Below are 11,269 nucleotides of genomic sequence, written 5' to 3' on the forward strand. Positions count from 1 at the left end.
CGTCAACAATTTTTTTCCTTTTAAAGTAGATCGCGGAAGAGCATTTTTGGATAGTCTATTTTTCTTGACTTCTTGACAGATTTCATTGACAAAATTGGTAAAGACAAGCATGGCTTATGTTGGTGGTGCATGGCGTACATCAGGTTATGTTTGGCGAAAAACGGAGAACGGTTGGAAAACAGTCGATGCTACTCGTGTGACGATGACGTAAGTACTGTCGATCACAGAAAGATCCAAGATGGATTTACTCTCGACTCTATTTTCATCCACTATCTTCATCGTTTTCATCACAAATAGAGGATTTAGAAAAATGAAAAGTACTCTGTTCTGTTGTTCTTACGATAGAGTTGTATTGGTACTTTAAACGATGAAACCCAATAAATAATAATATTACTTTACTATGCCGTGTTATTGCGCCAAATGAATCAATGGATTCGTTCTCCAAAGTAAGATAGTCAATCCATTCAGTCATGGTCCGACTCATGGACGAATAGAAATAGACTTGACTTTCTGTCCATTCTACAGAACAGAATCTATTTCCCTAGATACTATATGGGTATTTTTAATGCTAGAAATGAAAAAGAAATGATGGAACGTGAATGAATTGAATAGAGCGATCCATTATTTCCATACCAAGTTCCGATGGATCGCTCGCTATCTTACCGTCTTCGTAATATTATTATCATTTTTTAGCGATTGTTCACTTGAAATCGAATCGTAATTATCGCCCTACTGTAATACTATAGAATGGATCATTTCAAAGGGAAGTATACACACCGAATGAGTAATTCACATACGATTAAGAATGACTAAAAGGGATAAAACAACCTTGAACACTTCATTAAGAAATTGGACAGAAATAACATTATATAATACAATACAGCGTATTGATACATTCATAATAACGCATCCATACTACAGTATATAGTGTACTGTATAGTTTCTTCTATCCAATGAAGTACACTGCATACTATATAGAAGAGACAGCATTAAAAGTCAATCCAACTGATTACTTTGAGGCTTTCTCGTTCAACATTGTAACTAGTAAATTAACTTCTATTCATAATTGAAAGTTGTACACCATGCTAAATATGAATTTTAAACGATAAGGCATATGGACTACTATCGCGGTAAATTAAACTAATACTTACTAGCCGACAGTAGTAACGACCGCTGTCGTTAGAACTTGAAAAGACCACTCTACTCCCTCTAATAGAGTACTGTACATTCATCTTAATCACGAAATAATAATAAACCAATTAAAAGAGAATGACAGGGTGGTTTCGTCAAGAGGATACTTATATGGATCGTCATAGATTGTCCTTAATGATAATGCATTATCCAAAAAAGTACATTCCTATCTCACCCATAATTCAATTAAACTAGATTAAATTTAATTCAATTCTGATAAACGTAATTCGTGTTTGCAATACAGGACTAAGTAACTTGGCTTTCAGTAGATAATTACAATCAATACAGCGCTATATATCCAACGATGAGAATAGCACAGACAGACATATTATGTCTCATCGATCATGATTTAGGATCATGAATAATAATGTTACGATAACAGATGATAACGGATTAATAGCACCGACTGTAAAAAAATTGTACTGACAATGCTACTTATAGTATACCAATATTCATTGATAAAATTATCATCAATTTAATACAATTAAACGATGATCATATAAGATTGCTATTCATTGTCTACAACTCTTCCATACTGCTGTAAACGATATTCATATCTTTGCAAATATACGCGTATATTAAGAATGAATGATAATATACCCAGCTCGCGAAATCGGCCTCCTAGTATGTTATATCGTCGAACCCATAATCTAAAATAGTCCAAAGATTTCTTGTACTGTTTCTCTATCAATTTATTAATAGTGACTATCATACGATTATTCTAATGGCACAATGCAGTATTTGCTAAATTATATACTGATTCTTATAGCATCTCAGCAATAATATTTAGTTATAATACATACAGTACAATCACTTATTAATACTTTATTCAGTACAATACGCGTATCATATATCGTTTTTACAATAGTTCTAATCGAGATTTCACGTATACAGTAACTACAATTTTATGTCTGCCACAACTAGTGTTATAGCATTGATATCTTCTATCGTACGAGAAAGATTCTGTTTATTATCAATACTTTGTTATATAATTAGCGAATAGAACATCTATAACCGATTATAATGTTCAATCTTCTATCGACGGTCTCAGACCTCGCAATAATTAAGATATCTGCTAAAATTAATCGTAAAAAGTACGCCTAAATCTGAATTATTGATCCTTTTATTAGCGTACTATCAATCGCATTAGTGAAAAGCTAATCAATATGTAAGATAGAAATTTCCATTCTGGTATGATGGATTTAACAAGTACCACAAGCTTACGTTACGTTATCATAGTATTCGTATTTTTGTTGAATATTGATAGTGGTAAAACACATCATTATCTTCTTGCTCATCAAAGATATATCACGTGCTAAAATCTACGTATCATTATGCATTATTCTATGTTATACAGAAACCCGAAAGAACAACCATCTTTACCAGCAAAAACTGGAAAGAATGAAAGTGATGGTAGGAATCCCAGTAATCTAATTATTTGATACATACCGAATAATAACTACAATTTTTTTCTTAATGATATCTTTTTTCAAAGTAAATCAGCCCACCCGTTACATTTCAATTTTCAGAAATAGCCGAGAGGTTAGCAATAGCGCAGTAAGAATCATAAAATCGTGATCGCCATAGCTTAATATGCACGAGTTATACAGACTGATATGATAGCACAGTAATTGTAGTTCTGTAAGGAAATACAGGATAACAAATATACTCTTAAAATTCTAATTTCATAATAAGTAATTTAGGATAAAAGAAATGAGACTTGGCATTGCTTGATTCTCTCTTCCTTATTTTAATCATAGCTCTCTTATTATCGTTCGCTTGGTGATGTCATGGACAAGTTAGATTTAAATGGAGCATTGCACGATTATAGTCGATTTCTATACGTCTGTAAAGTAAGTAAAATTAAACGTAAAATTTTCAACTCTTGAGTTAAAAATGAAGTGATTCATTTCCTCGCGTGTATAATTAGTAACTTATCAAGCATTAGATATACCACAGAGATTATAACTCAACTATTTAAATTCGATCTAATTCAACTATTACCGCTTACGCCTTGTATTCTAGAACAACCTATACTTTAATATTTGTTTTGCACAGTTGCTCTCTGCTTATTGTGGTAATTTGTTAGAGTTTAAATAATATATCAGATGAATACATTATGGCAAATATTTCGCTTAGAATCTTTCCTACAACTTCTTACTATAAAGCTATGCTTAGGTTACTACTTACATATAATCACTATGGGAATTACTTAGTACTATAGCTACCGTATTAAAACTACTGTACTGTGTTGAATTTATTAATCAAATCTCTATTTCGCAACATCACTATATAATGCTAAAATTATAAAGTTTAATTGATATTTACATATTCCAGTATCAATAATTTTAAAAACTAATTGCAATTCTGCTTATTTTTGATTACTCGATGATTCAAAACCAATTAATTGTACCGCAAGATTATCCAAGAAATTGTCGAACATAAACTATTATCGCTTGGAAGTTCATCTCTGACATATCTGTATAATTTGATTGATAACGCAGTAAAATTAGGTATATATTTTATAAGCAACGATAATAGAATTGTGCAATCACCTATGCCTTAAATAATAACGATAGTAATTTCCACATCAATATAGCTTTACAGTGGCACGCTTTCAGGTTGCATGTCAGGCGGTTAATAAATATCACGGTGAAGATAATTGAGAAAGGTATACTTACCAGAGATTCGGGATATTATATAAAGTAACAATAAGTTTATACATCTATTTCACTAACTGAAAGGTATCACATTTCTTCTTTTTATAAATAATCTTATCTCAGAATACTATCACTTAATTGGCAGTTTAACTGTTTGGAAAGATAGATTAAAACATCTCCGACAATGTGAACTAAAGCTAACTAATGATGGGGTAATCATCCTAAATATTTAGTTATACTGGTTGTTTTTGATTTACTTATTGCTTATTACAAAAAATATCTTAGGTTAACATTTCTTCGGAAAATGATCATTTGCAATTGATGGATATTCCTGACGATTGTCTTCAATACATTATACTATTTCTCTCTGATCACCGAGACATAATATCACTATCGGGTGTGAATAAGTAGGTTACCAAATTTGTCAATTACTTAAAACTTGGCCCAATTCCAGTTTATCGTTAGTGCACTAAATAAGAAATGATTTTCGTTATAAATCATTTTAAAAAATCAGGCGATTGAATTATTTCACTAATGAATCGTACACTTGGAGAAAGCTTTGTCAGTATCACTTCAGGAAAGAAGAGGTAATTACACGTACTTCAGCAGTTATTATATGGCATTTCTAAATTAAACATATCATTATATTTACCATTCGGCTATGAAAGGATTTTTTATCATGAATATATAAGCGCTTTGTAACATTGCGTACTATTAACCAGTATAATATTTCACTTACGTAGATTGAAAAGTATTCCGAAAAGGATTACGATTGGAAAAGTATTTTTAAGATCTTGTATAAGTAGGTTATTCTATTTATTTAAAATATCTCGCTAAGAGGTATTTGTGAGATAGCCTTACGCGCTGTACTGCTGTTAAATTTTTCCTGATTAATTTCAGCTTTACTTATTCTCATTTCAACTCATCACAGAAAATATGGAATTCGACAAGACTCAGAATGCAAACCTTTATATCTCTGTGATCAATGTGGATTTGTTTATTGGCAGGTTAGTTAGACATGATATATTCTTAGCCTCATTATGTTAATATTTGCCACTTTAATGAGTCGGCACCATGCGAAATTTTTGATAACGTAATAGGCTAAAGTTGGATTACCGTTTCCTGTACAATCAATCACTTCCCCTAGATACCTTGTTAGCATTGTATTGGGATATTAGCAATCAAAAATTAATTTATATTCACTGTCTCTTAATTTTAATCTAGAAATATGGACACCCTTGCTCATCTATAATCGATTTCGCCGGTGCTTGCACGCCTCTTACAGCAAGGAAACTAATAAGTCTATTTTCTACATAATTAAAATTATTCGATACAATTCTAAATTGTTTTCATTACTCGTTTACATCCCATATCAATTTTTAAAATCTCGAATTTAAAACATTTATTGTTACTATTAATTTCTTCACGGAAAAAGTCATTTTTATGTGTTTTGCAAGAAATTCTCTCACTATTATCCGAATATATGCCATGCCCATTATTATAAACTATCGAATTCGAAACATTTATTACAATTAGTCTTAATTTCCTTGCTCGAAAGGTCTTTATGACTTTAATTTATGAACCTTCTTCGTCATAAAATACGTGATATAAATTATGCAGTCATAGTAACATCCAGATATTCGTTACATTATTACATTCCATTACTCTCTTGTACATCAATAAATAGAATTAATAATAAGAGAGCGAATTTGCTCAAAGATTTAAAATAACTATAAAATATCGTGGCAAATATTTTCCATGTACAGTATGTAATAATTTTAGGCAATTTCTTTCTACCATATCGTCTGTAACATTCCAAATTTATAATTATTGGTAAAAACTATGCTAATTACTACACCGTTCCAAAGAAAATAAACTAGTAAAATCTAATTCTAACTCTATTAACATATATTGTATCATCGAGTAATTTTATACTACATATACTTCGTAAGTTAATAATGATATTTAATATATCATTTAAATTACGTAACGGTAAATTTTGTATCGTAGTTGGTTTGAGACAAAACGATCTGATACAGAAGTATTAAATTGCTATAAGATATTAAGTTACGAAGATTTAGAATCTCGACGAATTTTCCTAAGGCTATAGCGATGTCTTCTAGAACCCTTATGAGCTAATAAATAAATTCATTGAATGAACATTTTATCGTGATAAGATAGTATAACATGTATTAAATATATCATACACCTGCTCTAATTCTTATTCAAATACTGTACCTATCCAAGATTTCTCTCCTATTACAGTAACATTACATAAATCACACGTGAATCGTTGTAATCTGTTACTGATCTCCGAGTAACCTGTATATTTCCTTACTGGTGATTCTGTAGGTGTTTTACCCTACAAAAGAATTAATTCACATTCAGTAAGTATTGTTTGATAAGCAACAAATGCTTGATTGTAGCGTAACGTCTGTAGTTTATTCAAATAATAGAATGCAAATTGTACTTCGATCAGAGCTTTGGTAATAGAGACTGATCTCTCCAATATTTCAGATTTCAAACTATTAGGGGTAACATCAAATGAATAAATTGCTGGTACATTATCGGATGGTCCTAAAGATATTAATTCAAATAAAAAATATTTTTCACTTAAAAAAATTTCATCGATTATAATTATAAACTATAAATAATTACCTAACATAATCTTTTTACAGTATATAAGTACAGTAGCTACATCATGAACAACTTTGTTATTAAAGTCTAGAATATACTAACTTCTATAAAATCGATTTTCTATCCATTTTCTCTAAAATGAAATTGATACGCGAGATTATATTTTCAATTCCAAAAAAATACTTTGTAACGGACCGACTTCGCATAAACACATGTATGCCTGCTTATATTATATCTGTCATATATACGAATTTTAAATTATTTTATATAAATTAGAGCATTACCTGAATCTTTGAGTACCGCTTAGTTGCTTGTTTAAACATTAAGATACATTCATCCAATACTTTCCGGTGGGGATTATTATGGTCTGTTGTTACAATATTTATCACTAACCGTACTTTGATACACATACATATAATCACTACTATATGGTATAGGTAATGCGATTTTCAACCAATGATATTTTCTTAGAATACAGCTTAAGGTGTGGTCAAAAATTGCAATAAATCGACGCCTTAACAAGCCAACAAACCTTTTGTATCTAAAGAGCATTCTTCTTTTTCTATAAGTTGAAGGTATGGCATAAACTGCTTAAAGCCGATACTTTGAAATAAGCCTATTTCAGTATTGACCGGCCTAGCGTAAAGGTAAAAGTAAAATAGCAATATCAGTTGTAGCGAAATATCTGCCATATAAGTTATCAACACAAATGAACTTGTTACTATACGTATTTGGGATATAGTGTGAAATACTACATATCGTATAATATAATACAGGACATAGGTCAACATCATTCAAAATAGTAGCACAATGTAAGCTAGGTACTGCTAGTCAGAAAGTGAAATAATCAATGAAACCCACACATAACAACTTAATTAATTATAACACCAGCGCTTACGATCTGCTGAATATAATTATCGTTACTTACCTACTGCCCGAATGTACTTGCCAATCCTGATAAAAAGTATACAGTTCCCGTAGAAGGCCTTTTTCAATCATTTCATCACATCTCGCATCTAATTTTTGATCTAAAACTAACAGGATTGATGAATGACAAGCCTCAAGTTTGCTTTCATAGAATCTAGTTTAATATAGAAGTAAGTATCTGAAGAGATCAACATGAATCACAGCTGAATTATAATGCGTATCTATACGAAGTTCTGCATATGGCTATCAGACAATACCAGTTAGATCACTTTTAATATTTGCATATTACCATTTTGATCGCATTCCAATAAAAATATAGCAGCAGATGAAAATCTTAACGGTCCTGAATAGAAACTTCCACCAGGTTGTTGTCGCTGACGTTCTATGTAGCTACTATGTTTGACTTGATTCCTTTTTATAATTTCTAAACTTCTATTGTTACATTAAGAAGATTCAGCACATACTGTGGTTTACAATATCTTAATAGATTCACCAATATTGGACAGAAAGCTTCTATCAGTTATACATCAATGTTCGTACCGTAAAATTTTTCTAGTGTCATTTGGATGTAACATTGCAGCTCTTTCAGGATCTAATAATTTCAATTCTTCGTACGAGTTTGCAGATTTTTTTTCGGTATCATCAGATAAAGGTTTATTTTGATAATCATTGGCATTAGTTTCATCTGCTGATATATTCTCCTTAAAAGCCAGTTATGGAGATCGTACAGTAAACAGTTACTGGTAATATACATAATTCGAGTGTTTATATTACGCGTATTTATCGATTTTCCCGATTGTGAATCTGAAGCATTTTAAATCTATTAAATCTAATACTTTCTACTGTGTATATTATGGTATTACATATACAGTATAAGTATATATATAAACATCTAAAAGCGAAAAGTTACTTCAATAGATCACTTACTTCCTTTATTAAATAATCCCACAATAATGCTTCGATATAATAATTAGTACCACCAACCACTATGGGCAATTTTTGACGCTTCATTATATCTTCAATATATTAATAGTAAAGGAAATGTCCGCAGGGGTATAAAACTAAGATTAATGATTGCAGTGATCATGAGGTCCATGAAATTAAGAAATGTAATCGTTTATATTATTTCGGTAGCTTGTTCAGTAATATTAATCAAACAATAATAAAAAAATTTATCTTAGGCCTATATACAGTGGTATTTAATATAAGAGAGGTCGAGAAATTTTACTACAATTGAGAAAGACTACAGTAACAATAACTTTAAAGATAATAACTATGTGTATGATTTCTTCTTTACATGCATAAACAAAAAACTAACATGTGCACAAGTATAATCAAGTAAAGGATATAATAGGGAGTGTTTTATCCCTAAATGAGACTACTGTAGAATATTCCGTTGGATGAATGTAGTCCATGCAGTGATGATTACATAACATTCTATCTTCTTTGCTAACTTTATTCGTAAGAATATCCAATCCCTGATAAACCTATAAATAAGAGAAAAATTTTGTCACTTGTTAGGTTGTTGCTGAATATTATTATTAGTAAGTAAAGATAATTTTTAGCGCTTAATTGAGATTTTTAGTTGCCAAACACGGTAGTAGGCTTAGGGTTACTTGAAGAACTTCTGAAGACATGTAAGCACGTTCTTACATTCGTACTCGTTAACTGTACTGCACCTTAGAGTTGTGTGAAATACTAGTTTACTACATAAGTACAAAATGAAAAACTGTAAATGTCACATTCTAAAATAACGTACGTCTTGCAATGGTTTAATGCAAGACGATAGAGTGATAGAGTACTTCTTGAATTAGTCGCCAAGATCTAAACTAGACAGTACAATAAGTACACCTGTTTACTGTAGCCAGATACTCGTCAAGTATCATACGTATATATATATTATATGTCATACACAATTTCAACTGTAAATTGAGCACAGCTGCTGGATTACTCAATCCTAGGATATAGTCGTCTGTGGTACAGTATCATCATCTCAAATATCATGTAAACAGCAAAAAAAAGATGTAAAAGCTGACCGATTACAGCGATTTAAAAGTAGCTAAGATACAAATGTTTCATATTTTGTTCTAGCAATGGATGTATGCTTTGATTTAAGCCATTAATTAACTAATTCGACAAGAGATTTGTTTAGTGCAATACTGTCCAAGTTTGGTGTTATCCGTTTTCAAATGCAATTCCTTTAGACTCAATATACTTGCTATTCATTGACATCGACGAATTGTACTCCATACCATTACACTATCATATGGAAGATAGACTAATCAAAGAGTATCAATCTTTTAATTCCAGTATCGTATTCCTATAAAGAACTGTTTATTATTTTCAATTCACTATCGATTAATAATCTTTCACTGAGAATAAAATGTACGTAGTTACTATAACCTGCATCGAATCTGCACTAATAATCTCTCCATTTAGTTCACAGGCTAGCTTTAAACCCAGAGAGGATTTGCCAGTGCCAGTAGCTCCCATAATGAATATTATAGGCCTACGAGTAGACAATATTTTGCATGTATTGCTCATTACTCTGCGTAATAACATCAAGGGACGCAAAATTTCAATTTGCTTCGCGTTGATTTGATTGATAATAATGAATTCTCTTCGTATTTCAACTCTTCATGAGTCGGATACAAGATGATTTAGTGGTATAATATCGTGTTGAGGAAGCTCAGCAGTCTCGGCTTGACATAGGAAGGAAATTAGTTCACGACTTCAGTACTCGTATATCTCATTTTGCAGCAGTTGCTTACTGTAAATGTTTCTAGTTACTCTAGACTGAGTTTTACATTGCGCATGTTTCACTATGCGTAGTATAGTACTGTATCACCAGTACAATACACTACCGTACAGCAATGTATTATACAAATCTCTGCGACTTTGGATTGGATTTATTGCACCTATTCGCTTGAAGAGAATGAATAAAATGGTTGGCTACATAGCGGACAGGAAATAACCCTTTACTAAAATGACTAGGCCGACTATTCTACTGATCATTTGAAGTATATAATATGTCTGCAGCCGTACACCGTACTGTCTAAGGTTATCTGAATAAGCGGCTAGGTTAATGTGCACCTTAGTTTGTACCGTGCACAGTTTCAATGAGACAATATAGGAAAATGGCCAGAATAGGACTGTCATAAAACTATCAGTCCGTTCTGTTAAGTTCTCAAATTTCCTTTTTTATTTCGTTAACCCAATTTGAAGTATACTATCACCACATGCATCAACAACATACCATGAAGAAACTATAATGACTGAACTACATCTACCTTCAAATAAACATCGTGCTGTCAGAATGAGAGTTTTGATAATATTAATTCATATTATATTCAGTCATGGACTTCGAAGTGGAAATTCTCGGTAAGAAGTTGATGCAATATATACTGGAACATAAATACGCTAACATTTCATCACTGCAAGCATAAAATACTGTAACTTTATAATCACATCCATACTTGAGATTATAAACTGCATGGATATCATGCTAAATATATTTTTTATTATCACATAATCCAATGAGTATATTATAATACGTCTCTGAGCTTTCTGCTAAAGCATCAATTTATAGTAATACTTAGGCTAAAATCGTGCTATGCTAAAGTCTTGCTATATTTTGATGAGTATCCATGCATTATATAGTATAACATACATTAATACGATGAAAAAATTTTTCCTTCAAGTGTAAAAATAATACTTTGGCTAATTTCACCTAACGATTAACTATTCGATTACCTTTACCAGTAACTAAGAAGCAATATCAGTTTAGTTAGGCTAGCATTATCCAATTCGAGATTAGAAACGCTATCATTATTTATCCAGTATTATCAGACATA

At 31.2% G+C, this 11,269-nt stretch overlaps 2 protein-coding genes across 2 annotated transcripts; one reads left to right on the top strand and one right to left on the bottom strand.

Moving 5' to 3' along the window:
• Positions 1 to 109: 109 nt before the first annotated feature.
• Positions 110 to 5,168, top strand: TRIADDRAFT_57912 (uncharacterized protein; the record flags this gene model as incomplete). Its single annotated transcript, XM_002113920.1, has 12 exons — positions 110 to 207; positions 2,549 to 2,604; positions 2,687 to 2,733; positions 2,952 to 3,044; positions 3,611 to 3,704; positions 3,791 to 3,862; positions 3,975 to 4,063; positions 4,137 to 4,258; positions 4,366 to 4,438; positions 4,595 to 4,653; positions 4,783 to 4,858; positions 5,076 to 5,168. 12 exons carry the CDS (start codon positions 110 to 112, stop codon positions 5,166 to 5,168), a joined length of 972 nt encoding a protein of 323 aa, XP_002113956.1.
• A 750-nt stretch (positions 5,169 to 5,918) lies between these two features.
• TRIADDRAFT_57913 (uncharacterized protein) lies at positions 5,919 to 8,426 on the bottom strand (the record flags this gene model as incomplete). The annotated part of the gene is made up of 8 exons (XM_002114238.1): positions 5,919 to 5,986; positions 6,090 to 6,213; positions 6,322 to 6,428; positions 7,021 to 7,124; positions 7,417 to 7,522; positions 7,705 to 7,847; positions 7,956 to 8,116; positions 8,343 to 8,426. 8 exons carry the CDS (start codon positions 8,424 to 8,426, stop codon positions 5,919 to 5,921), a joined length of 897 nt encoding a protein of 298 aa, XP_002114274.1.
• Positions 8,427 to 11,269: the final 2,843 nt, after the last annotated feature.

Source organism: Trichoplax adhaerens, genomic scaffold, assembly GCF_000150275.1.
Source record: "Trichoplax adhaerens TRIADscaffold_7 genomic scaffold, whole genome shotgun sequence".
NCBI classification, from domain to species: Eukaryota; Metazoa; Placozoa; class Uniplacotomia; order Trichoplacea; family Trichoplacidae; genus Trichoplax; species Trichoplax adhaerens.